At 45.3% G+C, this 19,751-nt stretch overlaps 1 protein-coding gene across 1 annotated transcript in view; it reads right to left on the bottom strand.

The window, feature by feature from the left end:
* Nucleotides 1–19,751, bottom strand: part of LOC137355645 (adhesion G protein-coupled receptor E5-like) — a 58,735-nt gene that overhangs the window by 4,765 nt on the left and 34,219 nt on the right. The window contains exons 6-14 of the mRNA XM_068021020.1: nucleotides 19,427–19,617; nucleotides 17,549–17,716; nucleotides 14,161–14,338; nucleotides 12,850–12,966; nucleotides 11,628–11,809; nucleotides 8,734–8,904; nucleotides 5,859–6,059; nucleotides 3,567–3,787; nucleotides 408–474 (exon numbers count right to left, since the gene is read on the bottom strand). Of these exons, the coding sequence (XP_067877121.1) occupies nucleotides 408–474; nucleotides 3,567–3,787; nucleotides 5,859–6,059; nucleotides 8,734–8,904; nucleotides 11,628–11,809; nucleotides 12,850–12,966; nucleotides 14,161–14,338; nucleotides 17,549–17,716; nucleotides 19,427–19,617 (1,496 nt within the window). The remainder of the gene's footprint in view (nucleotides 1–407; nucleotides 475–3,566; nucleotides 3,788–5,858; nucleotides 6,060–8,733; nucleotides 8,905–11,627; nucleotides 11,810–12,849; nucleotides 12,967–14,160; nucleotides 14,339–17,548; nucleotides 17,717–19,426; nucleotides 19,618–19,751) is intronic.

Raw genomic sequence — 19,751 nt, forward strand, 5'->3', positions numbered from 1 at the left:
AATATTCATTGATCCCTGATGGAAAGTGTGGGCATCGGGTGACAGTGCAAAGGAATTCCATCACAGATGATTTCCGCAATACGAAGGGAGGGTTTGTGGGGTTGCAGCTTGGAAGGAATTTAAGGGGATTTAATGAGAGGAGAATTATCCGCTGATAAAACGGAGAGATTGTGACAGAGAGAGAGGCTGGAGATGATAGGGGCCCATCAGACCATAAGCCTCTCTCGCATCCTGTACAGTATGAGAGAGGAGCCGGAAGAGTCTCCCAGAGAGGGGAGCTGGACTCAGCTCTTGTTCAGGCTTTGTAGAGCCTCACAATTCACCCGATTGCAGATCCCCATTAAGACTGTTGACACGTCTGAGATGAATAGTAGTTTATCCAAACAAGATGATTGCATTGAACTTACCCCAATAATTACACAGACTGGCCCTAGGAAAGCCCAGATATATCCAGATTTGAGTGTCAACCAGCAGCTTGAAAGAAAAGAAAAAATTCAAGTCACTCTAATTGTACAAGGTGAATATTCAATGAAATTTTGCATTACAGTGCAAATCTGCTGGTTCTGCGGTTTCACACAACGACGCACGTTGGTGTCTATTTGCCTTCTTCAGGGAGATTAGACATTGACCGGCAGTTGGAATTTTGTCCCTACCATTCCCATGGGTTTCTGACGCAATGTGTGATCTTTATTCTTCCATTCCTTTGAGGTCCTGGATTTTTATTTGGGTAAGATTCCAAGTGTAGAGCTTCCGTCTGATATCCTTCATACACGCTGTACCTTGCCTGCATTTCCCTTTCTAATCTTGAAGTGAGCAGGACAATGAGAACAGCGCAACTGCTCCTGTCCACAGCAGAGGCCAAGGGTCAAACCTGTAGCTGTCTAGTTTGTGTGTGATATATGGACAATGTCTAGTCTGTGTGTGATATATGGACAATGTCTAGTTTGTGTGTGATATATGGACAATGTCTAGTCTGTGTGTGATATATGGACAATGTCTAGTCTGTGTGTGATATATGGTCAATGTCTCGTCTGCATGTGATATATGGACAGTGTCTAGTCAGTGTGTGATCTTTGGGCAGTGTCTAGTCTGTGTGTGATATATGGACAATGTCTAGTCTGCATGTGATATATGGACAGTGTCTAGTCAGTGTGTGATCTTTGGGCAGTGTCTAGTCTGTGTGTGATATATGGACAATGTCTAGTCTGTGTGTGATATATGCACAATGTCTAGTCTGCATGTGATATATGGACAGTGTCTAGTCAGTGTGTGATCTTTGGGCAGTGTCTAGTCTGTGTGTGATATATGGACAATGTCTAGTCTGTGTGTGATATATGGACAGTGTCTAGTCTGTGTGTGATATATGGGCAGTGTCTAGTCAGTGTTTGATATATGGACAGTGTCCAGTCTGTGTGTGATATATGGACAGTGTCTAGTCTGTGTGTGATATATGGGCAGTGTCTAGTCAGTGTGTGATATATGGACAGTGTCTAGTCTGTGTGTGCTATATAGACAGTGTCTAGTCTGTATGTGATATATGGGCAATGTCTAGTCTGTATGTGATATATGGACAATATCTAGTCTGTGTGTGATCTTTGGGCAGTGTCTGGTCTGTGTGTGATATATGGGCAGTGTCTAGTCAGTGTGTGATATATGGACAGTGTCTAGTCTGTATGTGATATATGGGCAATGTCTAGTCAGTGTGTGATATATGGACAGTGTCTAGTCTGTTTGTGATATATGGACAGTGTCTAGTCAGTGTGTGATATATGGACAGTGTCTAGTCTCTGTGTACTATATGGACAGTGTCTAGTCTGTTTGTGATATATGGACAGTGTCTAGTCTGTGTGTGCTATATGGACAGTGTCTAGTCTGTTTGTGATATATGGGCAATGTCTAGTCTGTGTGTGATATATGGACAATGTCTAGTCTGTGTGATACATGGGCAATGTCTAGTCGGTTTGTGATATATGGACCGTGTCTAGTCTGAGGGTGATATATGGACAGTGTCTAGTCTGTTTGTGATATATGGGCCGTGTCTAGTCTGAGGGTGATATATGGACAGTGTCTAGTCTGTTTGTGATATATGGACCGTGTCTAGTCTGAGGGTGATATATGGACAGTGTCTAGTCTGTATGTGATATATGGGCAATGTCTAGTCTGTATGTGATATATGGACAGTGTCTAGTCTGTTTGTGATATATGGACAGTGTCTAGTCTGAGGGTGATATATGGACAGTGTCTAGTCTGTATGTGATATATGGACAGTGTCTAGTCTGTTTGTGATATATGGACAGTGTCTAGTCTGAGGGTGATATATGGACAATGTCTAGTCTGTGTGTGATATATGGACAATGTCTAGTCTGTGTGTGATATATGGAAAATGTCTAGTCTGTGTGATATATGGGCAATGTCTAGTCTGTTTGTGATATATGGACAGTGTCTAGTCTGTGTGTGATATATGGACAGTGTCTAGTCTGTGTGTGATATATGGACAGTGTCTAGTCTGTATGTGATATATGGACAGTGTCTAGTCTGTATGTGATATATGGACAGTGTCTAGTCTGTGTGTGATATATGGACAGTGTCTAGTCTGTATGTGATATATGGGCAATGTCTAGTCTGTGTGTGATATATGGACAATGTCTAGTCTGTGTGTGATATATGGACAGTGTCTAGTCTGTATGTGATATATGGGCAATGTCTAGTCTGTGTGTGATATATGGACAGTGTCTAGTCTGTGTGTGATATATGGACAGTGTCTAGTCTGTATGTGATATATGGGCAATGTCTAGTCTGTGTGTGATATATGGACAATGTCTAGTCTGTGTGATATATGGGCAATGTCTAGTCTGTTTGTGATATTTGGACAGTGTCTAGTCTGAGGGTGATATATGGACAATGTCTAGTCTGTATGTGATATATGGACAGTGTCTAGTCTGTGTGTGATATATGGACAGTGTCTAGTCTGTGTGTGATACATGGACACTGTGTGGTCTGTTTGGATACACTGGGCAGTACTTGGCCTGTTTTGCTTTACTGGCCAGTGCCTTTACCAACTAAGTAATTGGCATCAGTTGTGCTACCAAAGCGAACGCTGTGTAAAAGCTGCATGTCACTACATGCCAAGGCCCTGTCAGATGATGATACAAGCGTTCCGATTTACTAAATTTGATGTTAGAATACTGCAATACTGATATGGACACCGTGCCAAATTGATAAATCAGGAAAGACACCTTTACAGGTCCCCAATTTTTCCCTACCATTGTCTTGTTACTCACTTTTAAAGAAACAAAGCTTTAAAAAGACACAGATAACAACTGCAACCTGGTGAGCCAGTTTTCCAACACTGTGTCATCAGTCATAGGTTAAACCCCAGCAATGTGATTGGCTGAGTGCATCCCTAGTGGGCAGTGGAGGGGGAAAGACTATAGAACAACTTAATTTAACACTTGTGAATTTGCCATTTTCAAATAATTTATTCATTTATAGAAGTATAAATATTAGAGGCATGTTGGGTAAAGAACTTGCTTAAACAACTGAGGTTTGGACCATCCCATACTTACTATGTTTCTGTCCCATAAGCTTGAAAGTTGTTTGCGATGGTAATTATGACAATGACAAGAGGTCCACCATAGCCAACCAGATACAAGTATGCCCGTCGTAGGCTCCTCGAGTGGAATACTTTTACCACCATGAGGTAAAGCTGGATTCCTTCCAGAAGCATCCAGACAAAACAGGCCAGGAACAGATAATGAAGGAAAATGGCAGCAACTTTACATGCAATCTGAAAGAAGCATATATTCCAAAGACATGGTGAAGACATCATATAAATTATCATCTGTAATTATTGTCGTCAATCCATTCCCCTTACCTGCCCTGAGATGTCCATTACTCTTCCTTTAACACCTTTCCTGATAGTATTTTTGGGTACAGTTCCACAGGTATCGTTTGGCCTGTTGTACCTTCTCAACTGGGCATTCTTTATCGGTAAGCTGAAGCCATGTATGTGCATCGCAGGGAACCTTGACCCTATTTTCAATAATCGTTGTTACCTCATAAATCTTTTCCTATCTTTCCCATGACTCCAGGTTGAGTCTTGCAGCACTGAAACAGCCCTCACGATGGTCACAATAACCTCCTGTGTGACTGTGACACAATCCCATCTCATCCTTCTCGACCTATCTGCAACCTTTGACATGGTCAGTTATACCATCGCCTTCCAATGTCCCTTCTCATTGTCCAGCTGAGCTCAACACGCCATCATTCCCGACCCCTCCGCTGCTTCTGAATTGTCTTCCCGGATTTCTCCATTTTGACACTGGGAAGACTAAAGCCACAAACTCTGTGCCAGAGCCACCGATTCCATCCCATTTCCTGACCACTGTCTCAGGCTCGACCGGATTGTTCACGATCTTTGACCTTAAACTCAGATTCTGGACCCATTATCCCGTCCATCCCAAAGACGGGCTATTTCCATCTTCGTAAACATCACCTGTCTCCACTTCAATCCATCTGCTGCTGAAACCATCTAGGCTTGACAATTCTCTCCTCACCTGCCTCTCATCTTCCTCCTCCATAAACTTGAATTCATCCAAATCTCTGCTGCCCGTATCCTAATTCGCACCAAGTGCAGCTCAGCCACCACCCCTGTGCTCGCTGACCAACACTGGCTCCTGGTCCAGAATCAAGTTGAACATTCTCATCCTTTTGTTCATGTTCTCTCCTCCAGCCCTACAACACTCTACAGGTCCCCAACTGCACCCCTGATTTCCTTCATCACACCATCCTGAAACCTCTCTGCCTCATTACCTCAGTCTGTCCTCCTTTAAGACACTCCTTAAAACCTGCCTCTTGGACCTAGCTTAAGTCACCTGTCCTAATACCACCTCCTTTGGTTTGGTGGGATGTTCTGTCTGATTAGGCTCCTGTTTGGCACCTTGAGTCGTTTTCCTATGTAAAGGCATTATTCAAATACGTTCATGTGGGAGATTGCAGAACTCTCTCAGTGCTGCACTGAAGTGTCAGCCCAGATTACATGCTCAACTTTCTGAGCTGAGGCTTGACATAACGAGCTTCTGAGACAAGGCAAGAGAGGTACCCACTGACGTAAGAGTGGGACCTCATTGATGCTGAGAAGTACACTCAAGGGTCTAGTTTTCCGACGGGCCCCTTATGGTGTCTGAGTCCCACCCACCTGCCTGCCTGTTTTTCCCCGGAGGCAGCCAATTAATGGGTCCAATTCGCGATGGCGGACGGGCTCGCAAGGAGGGAGGGCCAATCGGAGCTCCCGAGGCGGTGAATGGCCAGTAGCCCCACCGAGAGAGGTGGCTGCTGCCGATGCATGGAGGGGACTGCGAGGATGCCTCAAAATGGAGGTGCCCTCTGAAGAGGCAGCTGCCGGGCCATCATTGTAGAGGAGGAACCCCTCCACAGGGTGGGCTGCAGCCACGACTGTGGCCCACTACTCCCTGCGGCTCTGGGAGAGAGGGGATTTAGAGGAGGCTCCTGCCAACAACAACGCGGCAAATGAACAGTTAATCTCTTTTTATGTGATGTTTGGTTTATGGATGAATATTGGCCAAGACAATAGAGGGAATTTCTCCGCTGTTCAAAGTAAGTCCGTGGGATCGTTCACGCCCAAACTCAGAAGGCGGACAGGGCATCAACTTAACATCTCATCTGAAACACGGCACCGATGACAGTGCAGCACTTCCTCAGTGCTGCACTAGGGTTGTCAACCTAGATTTTTGTCCTTACATCTCTGGAGTGGGATTGAGCCTAAGATGTTCCTGACTCAAAAGTAAGAAGACGCAGCTGGCAATTACATTACCCAGTGTAAAGAGTTGACGACTTACCTCGTTATTGGTTTTTGCAAAGTCTAAAATGAACAGAAGTTCTGCCAGGAATAAACTCAGGCACAGGTGTTTGTGGATGGTGAGTCTGATGTTTTTAATTGAGCGACAAATGACAAAGACGATGAGAGAAAGCAGGAGACAAAACAATGACACTCCCAGTCCGATATACGTGATTAATTGCAGAATCTTCTCATCGGCAGCCTGGATAAGGAGGAACAGAGAATAATGCAATGAAACAGACAAGAGATCCAACCTCACAATGCTCGCCGGGTTTCCCCAATGAGCGATTGAGTTGAGCAGTCCAGGGAAGTCCCAGGTTGGATTCCCAGTCTGTGCTCAGTGGAAGGTGAGCAAAAGCTGGCTCTAATGGCCCTTGTTTGGGGTGAAGAAGATTACTAAATCCATTATTCTTCATCAATGTTGGCTGCTGCAGGGTCATGTGTATATTTGAGTATTGAGTAATGGATCAGCACAGGCTGACTGGTGAGGCCCTTACAGGATGCATTTATGCTGCTTATACTCACAGTCTCCGCTCACATATCAGGTCAGACCTCTATCTCACTGAGGATGGACGACAGGTCTCAGACACCTCCTCCTACCACGCCTCCCACCAGACCACAATCCCACTATGGACATCAAACCATCAGTTTGACTGCTTTTGACTTCATCTCCTCTGGAGATCGTCCTTCCACCGCCTCCCAACTCATTGTCCTCTAAAACCGGACAGCCCGCTTCTACCTCCTTCCCAAAATCCACAAACAGGACTGCCCTGGTAGACAAAGTGTTTCCACCTGTTCCTGCCCCATGGAACTGATTTCTTCCTATGTCAACTCTATTTTTTCTCCCCTTGTCCAGTGTTTTCCCACCTACATCCACAACTCTTTCACCATCCTCCGTCACTTTAACAGTTTCCTGTTTCCTGGCCCCAGCCATCTCCTTTTCACCACGAATGTCGAATCCCTCTGTAACTCCCACCAGGACAGTCTGAGCTCTCTTACCTTTTCACTTAAACGGAGGACCAGCCAGTCTCCATCGACCACCACCTTTCTCCGCCTGGCTGAATATCTGAATATGTTCTTCAGTGAGCAATTTCTCCTTTGACTCTACTTACTCTCCCCAGCTAGAAGACATTGCTCTGGAAAACCACATGGGTTCTCGCTAGGCCTGCCTTTTCATGAGATATGTGGAAAATTCTTTGTTCCAGTCCTACTCAGGCCCCTTCCCTCAACTATTCTGCCAGATTAATGAGTGTATCAGTGCCATTTTCTTCCCTCATCCCAAACTGAAAAATGTCACCAACTTTGCTTCCAGTTCCCAGCCTTCCTCACCTTCACATAATCCACCACCGACTCTTCCCTTCCCTTCCTTGATTTTTCTGTCTCCATTTTTGCCAATAAGCTGTTCACCAATATTTACTATGAGCCCACTGACTCCCACAGCTACCTTGACGGCACTTCCTCACACTTTGCTTCCAATAAGGATTCTACTCCATTCTCCCAGTAACTCCATCTCCATCACATTTGTTCCAACAAAGCCACCTTCCACACTAATGATTCCAATATGTCTTCCTTATAACTGAGGATTCTCCCCCTCCCCCACTGTGGTTAATAGGGCCCTTAACCGTGTCCGCTCCATGCTCTCACCCCTTCCCCTCCCTCTCAGAATCACAATAGGGTTCCCCTTGTCCTTACCTTCCACCACACCAACCTTCACATTGAACATATCATCCTCACCATTTTCACCACATTCAGCATGGTGCCACAACCAAACATATCTTCTTCCCTTTCAGCTTTCCAAAGGAACCGTTCCCTTCCCAACACTCTGGTCCACCTCTCAATCATCCCCTTCCCTCTGGACCTTTCTATGCAAGCACAGGAGATGCAATACCTGCTCTTTTAACTCCTCCTTTCTCACCATCCAAGGCCCCAAACCCTCCTTCCACGTGAAACAATGAATTTTTTTGTACTTCTTTCAATTTAGTGTACTGTATTCGCTCCTCACAATGCAGTCTCCTCTACATTACCGAAACCAAACACAGATTGGACGATCGCTTTGCATTCAGTCCGCAAACATGACCCTAAGATTACAGTCACCTGTTATTTTAATTCTCTGCCCTACTTCCCACTCTGATCTCTCTGTCCTCAGCTTCCCACACTTCCAATGAAGCTCAACACAAAATCGAGGAACAGCACCAAATCTTTCGATTAGATACCTTACAACCTTCTAGACTCAATAGTAACTATATGAGATTATAATATTTTTCAGACAGCAGTTGCTGGTGATATCTCTACTTTTCCCACTTACACCTCCCCATCTTTTCTTTGTTTACCCGTCCCATTACACCATCATCCCTTTTATCATTTAATCTCTCCTGCCCGCCACCCAATCAAAGACCTTCCCCTTTCTCTTTTCCTCCCTTCGTCCCACCTTTCACTGTCTCTGTACTTCCTTAAAATCTGTTCTGCCTCTAACTTGTTCCAGTTCTAATGAAAGGTCATCGACCTGAAACATTAACCTGACAGTTCTAGGCTCTAGTTGGTATCTGACCACATACAGCAACAATACAACCTCATTGGAGATGTATTCTGAACCTCTTCTCTTGTACAAAGTACCTCATTTGCCCCTTTTCACTGCAGTTGACCAGTAGCCTGACAATTTCATGGATCTATCCACCAGAACTGCAAGCAGGAGTAGGCCTTTGGACCTCCCCTCGAGCCTGCTCCGCCATTTAATTAGCTCCAGGTTAATCTGTACCTCAACTCTGTTCACCTGCCCTGGTTCCAGATCCTTTGATAATCTCTAAATTGTGTTTCTGAGATGCACTTTACCATTTAACATACATCAAAGAACCATGTTACACAAATATAGATTGTACCGGGATAGGATTTAGTGAAAGCAGCACAGCGAAGCTGGTTAGATGTGTGCAGCTGCAAATTATTTCAGTACCCTCGGACCTCTCCATTGTGCAACCATCAGACACCCAGCCCGTCTCATTGTCAGTGCTTTTCCAGTAAACACACAATGCAGATTGATTAGGGTGTTTATTCTGTACAAAAGAAAGGAGAAAAAAGTTACATTGAGTACTTAAGTCTGAAAGATTTTTATATTGCAATCATAGAATATTACAGAACAGTCGCAAGCCACAATTGGTCTGTGTCGGTGTTCTTACCCCACTTGAGCCTCCTCCGGGCCATCTTTATCTGACCCTGTCAGCATAAAGTTCTATTCCTGTCTCCCTTATTTGTTTATCATAGAAGAATCATCGAACCTGAAGCACAGAAGGAGGCCCATTCAGCCCATCGGGTCTGTGCTGGCCTAAGAAAGCCAACCAGTCTAATTCCACTTTCCAGCTCTCGATCTACAGCCCTCTAACTTACAGTACTTCAAGTACACATCCAAGTACTTTTTAAATGCTCTGGGGGGTTTCTGCCTCTACCACCCTTTCAGACAGTGAATTCCAGACCCCCACCACCCTCTGGGTGAAAATATTAACCCTCAACTCCCGTTTAATCCTTCTGCCATTATTTTAAATCTATGCCCCCTGGTTATTGACCCCTCTGCTAAGGAAAATTGGTCCTTCCCAGCCACACTATCTAGGCCCCTCATAATTTTATGAACCTCAATTAAATCTCCCCTCAGCCTCCTCTATTCCAAGGAAAACAACCCTAGCCTACCCAATCTTTCCTCATAGCTAAAACTCTCCATTCCTGGCAACATCCTCATAGATTTCCTCTGTACCCTCTCTAGTGCGATTATATCCTTCATGTAATATGGTGACCAGAACTGTACACAGTACTCTAGCTGTAGCCTATCTAGTGTTTTATACAGTTCTAGCATAACCTCCCTGCTCTTATATTCTAAGCCTTGGCTAATACTGGAAAGTATCCCATATGCTTTCTTAACCACTTTATCGACCTGTCCTGCTAACTTCAGGGATCTGTGGACATTCACTCCAAGGTCCCTCTGTTCCTCTACACTTCTCAGTATCCTACCATTTATTGTGTATTCCCCTGCCTGGTTGCTCTCCCCAAATGCATTACCTCACACTTCTCCAGATTGAATTCCATTTGCCATTTTTCTGCCCACATGACCAGTCCATTGATATCTTTCTGCAATCAACAGCTTTCTTCCTCACTATCAAGCACACGGCCAATTTTTGCAGCACCCCAGTGCATTCCACGTTCTCACATCTAGTCAAGAAAATTGCAGACAAATTGCATCCATCTAAACAGTTCAGTAGCACCTGATTTGAACTCACCCGCCAGGCAAGGTGGTGGGGGGGGCACATTACCTTGCTGCCCTGATCTGACTGCCTACAGACATCAAAGACCCCCACCCTCCCAACTGATGGGGTCCTCTTTAAATATGCAGAATGGGTTCCAATGACATGTTAATTTAACTTGTGTCCTGAGCAGGACAGCAGTGATGGATTCCCATTCAGGCCAGAGCTGCCGGGAGCTGGATCAAAGGTCCGAAGTGGACCAGGCAGGCAGTTTAACCAATTGTTTAGCTATCTTTGTGTGTCAAGAGTGCATGCCCATCCCACACAAGGAAACCCTCAGCCTCCCTTATCCCCAGGGTAGAGGTAGCTGCATGTACAAACTCAATTCTCGTGAAAAGGTAGCATAAGCTGTTTGCACTTGAGCTGAGGCTGAAAGCGAGCAAGAGAGGGGTTTAAGGAATTTACGGTTAGCCTTTGCCTTCCAGGATGGTTCCAGAATAATGTATGGTTCTGACCGAAGACACCGAAACAGCAAATGACTTGATGTGGTCAAGCAAGAGCAACTGATGGATGAATAGACCAATTGGGAACCAAGTATGCCTGAATTTATGACCCTCAGACCTGACTTAAAGGGCAGAATATGCTGAGGGAATACAAAAGGAGTTGTTCCACTGGGGATAACATCACGAAAGATAGACATGATTATTTGTTCCAGGGATACAGGCAACTCTGGCAAGGCAGGATTTATTGCCCGTCTCTAATTGTCCTGATGGCATGAAGAGTGTGGGACAGGAGTCACATCTAGGTCAGAGCAGATGGCGTGTATATCATTTGTGCTGTACACACCCTTGGAGTGTTTGATGAGACTGTGTAGAGGGAGCTTTACTCTGTATCTAAACAGTGCTGTACCTGCCCTGGGAGTGTTTGATAGGGACAGTGTAGAGGGAGCTTTACTCTGTATCTAATCCCATTTTTTTTTTGTGTAGAGGGAGCTTTACTCTGTATCTAACCCCATTCTGTACCTGTCCTGGGAGTGTTTGATAGGGACAGTGTAGAGGGAGCTTTACTCTGTATCTAATCCCATTTTTTTTTTGTGTAGAGGGAGCTTTACTCTGTATCTAACCCCATTCTGTACCTGTCCTGGGAGTGTTTGATGGGGAACAGTGTAGAGGGAGCTTTACTCTGTATCTAACCAGTGCTGTACCTGCCCTGGGAGTGTTTGATAGGGACAGTGTAGAGGGAGCTTTACTCTGTATCTAATCCCATTTTTTTTTTGTGTAGAGGGAGCTTTACTCTGTATCTAACCCCATTCTGTACCTGTCCTGGGAGTGTTTGATGGGGAACAGTGTAGAGGGAGCTTTACTCTGTATCTAACCAGTGCTGTACCTGCCCTGGGTGTCTTGATGCTGACATTGAGCATTAAAATGCCAAATGTTCCATTCCCCAACATCAATACCTCTCATCTTAATGACATCAAGAGATTCACATAGAATCATACAAGCAGAACACAGTTATTGTTTCACAATGAAGAGCAGAAAGCAACCAACCTCACTCAGCGTGAATGACATGATGAGTGGAGAGGAGAGTTTCTCTGTCTCCTGGCTGCTGATGCTGACTGTCAGCACATCAGAAACCAACTTTGGTTTGGTTTCATATTTCTTTGTTAAGAAATCCGCATCCATTCCAGATTCTGAGCCCTTGAGGACGATAGTGGCCATGTAAACAACTCCTGCACATGAGATGCGTATTAAAAACATTAACCAAAAGTTCATGAGCAAAAACTAATCAACATCAGTTGCTCCCGATGGTACAAGGGGTCAAGTCCCGGGGGACGTAAGTTAAAAATGAAGAGTAAGAAGGGCAGTCACCATGAAGGGGGTTGAGTTAGACAAATGAATCAGCAACCCAAGGACAATGTCAATAGGTTCAAGGGGCAGTCGGAGAGAGAAGGAATTGAGGGAAATGGCGGAAAAGTGGACTGGTGCAAAAATGGGACGGCCTTCCTTTGTTCCATTCACCTTTTCCCTATTCCTAATATTCTATCCATTTTTCTTTGGTTTTGCTGATGATATATTTTTCAAACAAGTCTTCAATAAAACACAAGTAATGTGGACACTGATGTTCCCCAACAATTGCACGGGTGGAAGCAAAGTTCTGCAGAACCTATTTAATGGAACAGACAAGGTGTGAGGGAGGGAGGCAATTTTAGCCTGCCACTCTGATAGGAAGGTAGACACCTGGGATCTTCCTGCTCTGTACGGCCCAGTCAGAGAGGCTGGGAATTTCCTTAGGGGATGCACCCCGCTGACTGCTGTAGCTACAGCGAAAGATTGACGGAAATCCCAGTTAGGCCACATAACAATGACATTGGATAGAATGTACAGCTCAGAAAGGCCATCAGCCCATCTGATCCATGCCAGTCATTATGCTCCACTTGAACCTCCTCCCACCCCTCTCCATCTCACCCTATCAGTATAACCTTCTATTCTTTTCGCCATCATTTGTTTATCTAGCTTTCCCTTAAATGCTAATGACCTCAACCATTCCATGTGGTAGTGAGTTCCACATTCTCACCACTCTGAATAAGGAAACTAATCTTGGATTCCTTATTGATTTAATAGTAACTATTTGATATGTATGGGCTTCAGCTTTGGGGTGGCCCACAAGTGGGCTAAGTTTGAGGTCACAGAGGCTGATTGGGAGAACCCTCCCCCAAGTAAAGAGGCTTTACCACAGATGTTCAACATTTACAGCAGGACCCAATATTACCAGACATTTTGTTTCCTCTAATCGTGTCCCAGGGCATCCAGGCACGCGTAGTGGTAGTAAATAAGCTTGCTCTTCCCGTCAGCGAACTGTTTATTTGTAACGCTTGAACAGTGACTTCTAGAAAGCAGAATCAATCAGAACTGGTGAATTTTTTTTGCGTAGAAACATACTGCGATGCTAGTGCAGAAACAGGCCATTAGCCCAACCAATCCATGACACTGTTTACCCTACATAGTGAAAATAGTCCCAAACACATTTACCCACCCTGTTCCCCTATCCCTCAAACCCTCTTCCTCCGTACACTGACACAATCTAATCTTGAATGTTGACATGGTTTAGCTCTCCACTACTATAGAAACATAGAAAATTTATGGCACAGGAGACCATTCGGCCCATTGTATCTGCGCTGGCCGAAATCGAACTATCTAGCCTAATCCCACTTTCCAGCTCTTGGTCCTGTAGGTTACAATACCTCATGTGCATATTCAAGTGGATTTTTAAATGTTGAGGGTTTCTGCGTCTTCCACCCTTTCAGGCAATGAGTTCCAGATCCCCACCACCCTCTAGGTGAAAACATTTCTCCTCAACTCCCCTCTAATTCTTCTGTCAATTAATTTAAATCTATCCCCCTTTTATTGATATCTCTGTTAAAGGAAGTAGGTGTTTCCCATCCACTCTGTCTAGGCCCCTCATAATTTTATACACCTCACTTAATCCTGGAAATGAATTCCACAGCCTCACAACTCACTGTGTGAAGTGCTTTCTCCTCTGTTCTAATTCATTTACTCTTGTATCTATACCCCCTGTATCTTGACCCCACTAACCCACCAACCCCTGCCCCCAAGCCTATGAATGTTATCGTTTTGATCCAATAAAGAAATGAAAAAACTTGCAGTCACAGCCTCAGGATGTCCCAAAGTACTTTACAACCAATGAAAAACTTCTGGGGTGTGGCCACTGTTGTCATGTAGAAATACACGGCAGCCAATATGCGCACAGCAAGATCCCACAAGCGGCAGTGAGATGACGACATGATCTGTTTTTTTATGATGTTGATGGAGGGATAAATATCAGCCAAGACACTGGGGACAACTCCCCTGCTCTTCTGAAGAATGGTGCCGTGGGTTTATTTACTGTGCTCAAACTGCTGCCTTTGCTGACACAGCCTTCATTGGCTGTGACGCACTTTGGGATGCCCTGAGAGCGTGGCAGGCGTCGTGTAACTATAAGCCCTCAGCAACTTAGGCTCAGCAACCTCTTTAAGTCAATCCTGCCACAATAGGATTTCACCTTACATCCAATTGAGGTTACCTAGGATGTCTGTCGATATCTTCACCTCCCCTTGCGTAACAGCATCAGCCGCTAGCATCTGGGTGACATCTTCCATTCTTTTCAGATTGGCCGTGATGGTTTTAAATCGTTCGGTTTTATTTACATTTGAAGGTGTGCTCGTTATGGGCTGAAAAGACTTCATGGCATTAATTGCACTCTATAGCCAAAGGAAGAGATTGATTAGTGAAACATCTCAGTTTTAACAGGCATGCTTTTATTTTGTATCAGTTCTCCCTCTTCCCAACCCACTCTTGCCATTGACTTGTTGATGGCCAGTGTTACAACCAGGTGAGAAAGGAGTCTAGTGTTCCCTCTCAGCCTTCACCTGGTCTTACCATAACAGGGTTTAATTTTAAACACACCGTGTTTTTAGCTCCACCTTGGTGAATCCTTGTTCACCGCTTTCCAATTATTAGACAAAGAAACCAGCACAAACAGTCTTTCTTAGGTTTAAAGAAGAAACGTTGAAATTTATGAAACTTAAACTTTGATTTGGTTAACGCCTACAGATACACGATGCACCCACGCTGGTATGCATACGCGATACACGCATGCAAATAGAGACAGAAAAGAGCAGAAGAAAGATAAAGTGGAAAAGCTTGAGGCACTATCTGAAAAGTTTTTGTTACGGTTCTTCAAGCTCGCTGTAGAGTCCTTGATTGTAGCTCGATCTTGCTTTTTGTTGGGGCCTAGTATTCTTCTTAAACCTTGTTCACTGTAGGAGACTTTTCTCTCTTAGGGTTCATGTGTCTTCAGTGGATTCAGAGGCTTTGTGAGAAAGATATGGGAGCAGACAGGAGAGATCATCTCAGTTCAGGAGCAAACAGACACTCTCCGAGTTCAAACTGTTTGTACAATTCATGAAAAAACCCCAGTTGCCAAGCATGTGACTAACTGGTCTGACCACTTCTTGGATTGTATCACCTTAGCAGTCTCTGGAATGCTCCTCTTAAGCACAATACCTGGTGATCAAGGTCCATTGTGGGTTGAATGTGTCAGGGAATGGTCTTTTGTCCTTCAAAGCACTGTCTGTTAATATGCAAATGTCTTTTCCAGCCACGGCTGATCTGTTTAACAAGTCCTTTCTTCACTCCAGTAATAGTTTAAAATCAATGTTCATGACAAAATTAATGTGCCTCGTTCTTGGAAGGTGGGGGCCTGGCATGACACCAGTATGGTCACTATCCACTTTTGTGCCCTCCACAAGCCTTTGCCAATGAGTGTTCTCAGGCAATGCCACCCAGAATGGCATCTTAGCCAAAGGTAGTCCTAACCTCCTCAAGTGTTCAAATAAATGTACTTTCAACCAGAGTCATTGGACACCTTTCTCATCTGTGCTTCATCTACCTCCAGCCTCGGCTATTCCAATGTTCCCCTGGCCCTCCTCCCATCTTCCATCCTCCGTGAACTTCAACTCATCCATGACGCCTCATGGACAATAAGGTGGCAGATGGAGTATAATGCGGGGAAATATGTGGTTATTAACTTTGGTAGGAAGAACGCAAAAGCGGAACATTTTTTAAATGATGCAAAACTTTTAAATGTTAATGTTCAGAGAATTTAGGTGACCTCGAGCAAGAAACACAGGAAGTTTGCATGCTGGTGCAGCAAGCAATTAGGAATGCAAATGGCATGTTGGCCTTTCTTGCAAGGGAGCTGGAGTAAGAGCAAGGAGGTCTATCTATTGTTGTACAGGGCTTTGGTGAGACCACACCTGGGAGTACTGTGTGCAGTTTTGGTTTCCTTATCCAAGGAAGGATATACCTGCATTGGAGGTGATGCATCAAAGGCTCACGAGATTAGTTCCTGGGATGACAGGGTTGTCCTATGAGGAAAGATTGAGTAGAATGAGTCGATACTCTCTGGAGTTTAGAAGAATGAGAAGCGATCTCATTCAATCTTACAAGATTCTGAGAGGGTTTGACAGGATTTTCTGCCCAGGACAGGAAACTGGGGTCAGAACCATTTCCAGGTCCAAACAGTCCCCAGAGGAAACAGTCACTGGCCCCAATTCTCATGGGGACGCCCTTTAATTGGCCTGGAGACTGGCTCGCTATCCAATTAAGGATGGTGGGCGGGTTCTTGAAGCTGGTGGGCCAATCAGAGACATTCCAGCTTGAAAGGACCAGCAGGCTGCAACAGAGGGTAAGTAAGGGAGAGGGCACTTCAAAAATGGGGGTGCCTGCTGTCCAACGTTTTTGAACTTAAAAGATGGATCTTACAGCCAGGCTACCACTGTGTGGGGGGGAGTGGGGTGGAGGGGGAGAGCTCCTCTACAACATGGCCTGCAGCTGCTCCTGCACCCAGGCAGGCAGGGAGGACCTCTAGGCCTGGCTGGAACGCTGACCCCCACCTCCCCCACCACCCCAATCTGCCATCGGGAGGCCACTCCAAGCACCTAAGCTGGCCCCCGCTGCCTACAGGAACCTGTCGGCTGACTTGAAAATCCCTCAATTGACATGCGTTGGCTACCTGCCGCCTGTGGGCAGTAAGCCCTGCTAACCACCCCTCCATCCCACCTCCGCAAAACTGCCCAGAGGGTTTGGAGCCAGAGAACCTGCAGGCCAACCAGCAGGACTATTTGTAGCTGCCCCGCCTCCATTCCAAATGCCAGTGATCAAAATCCTGCCCACTCTTGGCTGAAGAGTCTAGAACTAGGGGGCGTAGTCTCAGGATAAGAGGTTGATCATTTAAGACTGAGATGAGGAGGAATTTCTTCACTAAGAGGGCTGGAAAGCCTTAACATTACCATCCCCAGAGAGTTGTGAATGCTCAGTCGTTGAGTATATTGAAATCGGAGATTGATAGACTTTTGGACCCTAGGGGAATCAAGGGGAATAGGGATAGGGTGCAAAGGTTGAGGTCAAAGATCAGCCATGATCTTATTGAATGGTGAAGCAAGCACAAGGCCTGCTCCTAATTGTTATGTCCTTGTGTCTCACAGAGAAGATGGAAGCAGGTCAATGATGGAAGAGACAGGAAATCTGATGGGAAACATGCTAGAAAGAGCACTTTCAAAGAACTTTCCAGAGGCGGAGAGAGAAATAGTGAGGTTCTTAGGATAGGGAAGGAGTTCCTAATTATGTTAAGCAGCGAGTTGTTATGATCTGGAATGCGCTGCCTGGAAGGGTCGTGGATAGTAACTTTCAAGAGGGAATTAGATATACACTTGAAAAGGGCTATGGGGAAAGAGCAGGGGGGGAGTGGGGCCAATTGGATATCTCTTTCAAAGAGCTAGCACAGGCTCAATGGGTAGACTGGCCTCCTCCTGTGTTGCCTGATTTTATGAAAACGGCAAATAATACCAGCATCATGAACAAATTCTCTTCCCCACCCCACTCCCTGAAAAACAAAACACTTATTGTACCTCAATCGATTTTATCCTCTTCAACACAGTGACTGTGGACAATCCTGTACAGTTGCAACCAATTGACGTGTTATTGGTGGAAACAACATCACAGCCATCTGAAGTCCACACTTGCAAACAATCTTCAACGCGCAAGTGAGCACAGGCAATTTCTTCTGCTCTCAGATTCTATTCAGAATAGAATAAGTTAAGTAGGGAACCGTTTCATCTCAATCTGATCCCTTTCAGTGAAAGAGTATTGGAGGTTAAAAAAAAAACTTGAACCATTGAAGCATTGTTGGGAACTGTGCCCTCTATCTGCAGGAGGGATGAGGGAAGGTTGGGCTAATGGCTTCGCCCAGCCATAGATGTGGACAAAGTGGTTAGCTCTCACCTGCATCAGAAGATTATGGACCCAAGCCCCATTCCAAGACTTGACCACATAATCTAAACTCTGAATAGTGCTGTGGGATTTTATTTTCGATCCACCTGAGAGGGCAGACTGCATCTTGGCTTATTGTGAAAGACGACACCTCGGACAGTGCAGCACTCCCTCGGTACTGCACTGGGAATGTCAGTCTGGATTAAGCACACAGGTTGCTGGAAGTCTTTTGAACCCACAAAGTTGTGACTCAGAGATGAGTATGAAATCGCTGAGCCAAGACCAGGAGAAGCTGGGGACAATAGAGGGCATCGGGCCTGAGGGCAAGTGAGGAGGCAGGTTAGTTGGAGAGGTAAGGGCTGGGGAGGGGCCAATCAGGATCCTGTGGAGTCAGAGGGAATATTCCTTCTCATCCTGGCTCCACAGGATCATTTTTTCTGTTAGTTCTTTTTAAAGTGACCTTTTGGTAACAGGCACTGCTTAGGCTGCATTGACCCCTTAAATGGCCTTCCAACATGATGCCAACACCAAACACATCTTCCCCTCCCCTGTCAGCATTCCAAAGGGACTGTTCCCTTTGCAACATCCTGGTCCACTCCTCTATCACCACCAACACTTCGTCCCCTTCCCACGGCACCTTCCCATGCAATCGCAGGAGGTGTAACACCTGCCCCTTTAACTCCTCTCTCCTCATTATCCAAGGCCCCAAACACTCCTTCCAGGTGAAGTAGCGATTTACTTGTACTTCTTTCAATTCAGCATACTGTATTCGCTGCTCACAGTGCGGTCTCCTCTACATTGGGGAGACCAAACACAGATTGGTTGACCGCTTTGCGGAACACCTCCACTCAGTCCGCAAGCTTCCCGTTGCTCCCCATTTTAATTCTCCGCCTTTCTCTCATGCCCGTATATCTGTCCTCGGCCTGCTGCAGTCTTCCAGTGAAGCTCCACGCAAGCTCGAGAAACAGCACCTCATCTTCTGATTAGGCACTCTACAGCCTTCCGGACTCAACATTGAGTTCAACAATTTCAGACCTTGACCTGGTCTTAAACTTGTTTTTCATGTTTTTGCTTTCGGACAGAGCAGTTCATTATTCTGCCATTAACAACTCTCTGGACAAAAGCTTTGGCTTTTACTACAACTATTACCATTCTCTTTGCCTCTTATGCCATGACATCTTTGTCATTTCATCTCTCCTGCCCTCCGCCCTGTCACAGATCCTCCCTTTTGTTCTTCACCCCCTCCCCCCTTTCACTGGCTCAAAACCTATTACATTTCTAACCATTGCCAGTTCAGCTCAAAGGTCATCGACCTGAAATGTTAACTCTGTTCCTTACTCCACAGATGCTGCCAGATCTGCTGAGTTTTTCTAGCACTTTCTGTTTTTATTCAGATTTCCAACATCAGCAGTATTTTGCTTTTACTCAGGAGATCAAATGTGAGTTCCACTATCCTTTGCCCTTGCTTGACCAAACTAATAATATTCGCCTTGTAGGAGACAGAAAAATTCACGAACCTGATCATTGGGGAAATTCAATTTGATTGGCGGAGAAACATCGCATGCCGATACGTTGTTGGTGATGACCGTTGCTGCATTGGTGACCGATGACAGATAGAACTTTGCTCCGGCTGAAACATATTTTATGTCCTTGTATTGCTTCGCTGTAGACAATCCATTGATAGCGATGAAGGCAAAACTAGCATTACCTGTGCACAGAAAGGCCTTGTAGCGTCATTGACAGGCAGTTGGACCTTCATTATTGACTAAAGTCCTATCTTCCATGTTCCTCGTGCAAGAGCAATCCTGTCGGATGCACCTAATCAGGAATTCTGGAACGCGA

Source organism: Heterodontus francisci, chromosome 43, assembly GCF_036365525.1.
Source record: "Heterodontus francisci isolate sHetFra1 chromosome 43, sHetFra1.hap1, whole genome shotgun sequence".
In the NCBI taxonomy this organism is placed as follows: domain Eukaryota; kingdom Metazoa; phylum Chordata; class Chondrichthyes; order Heterodontiformes; family Heterodontidae; genus Heterodontus; species Heterodontus francisci.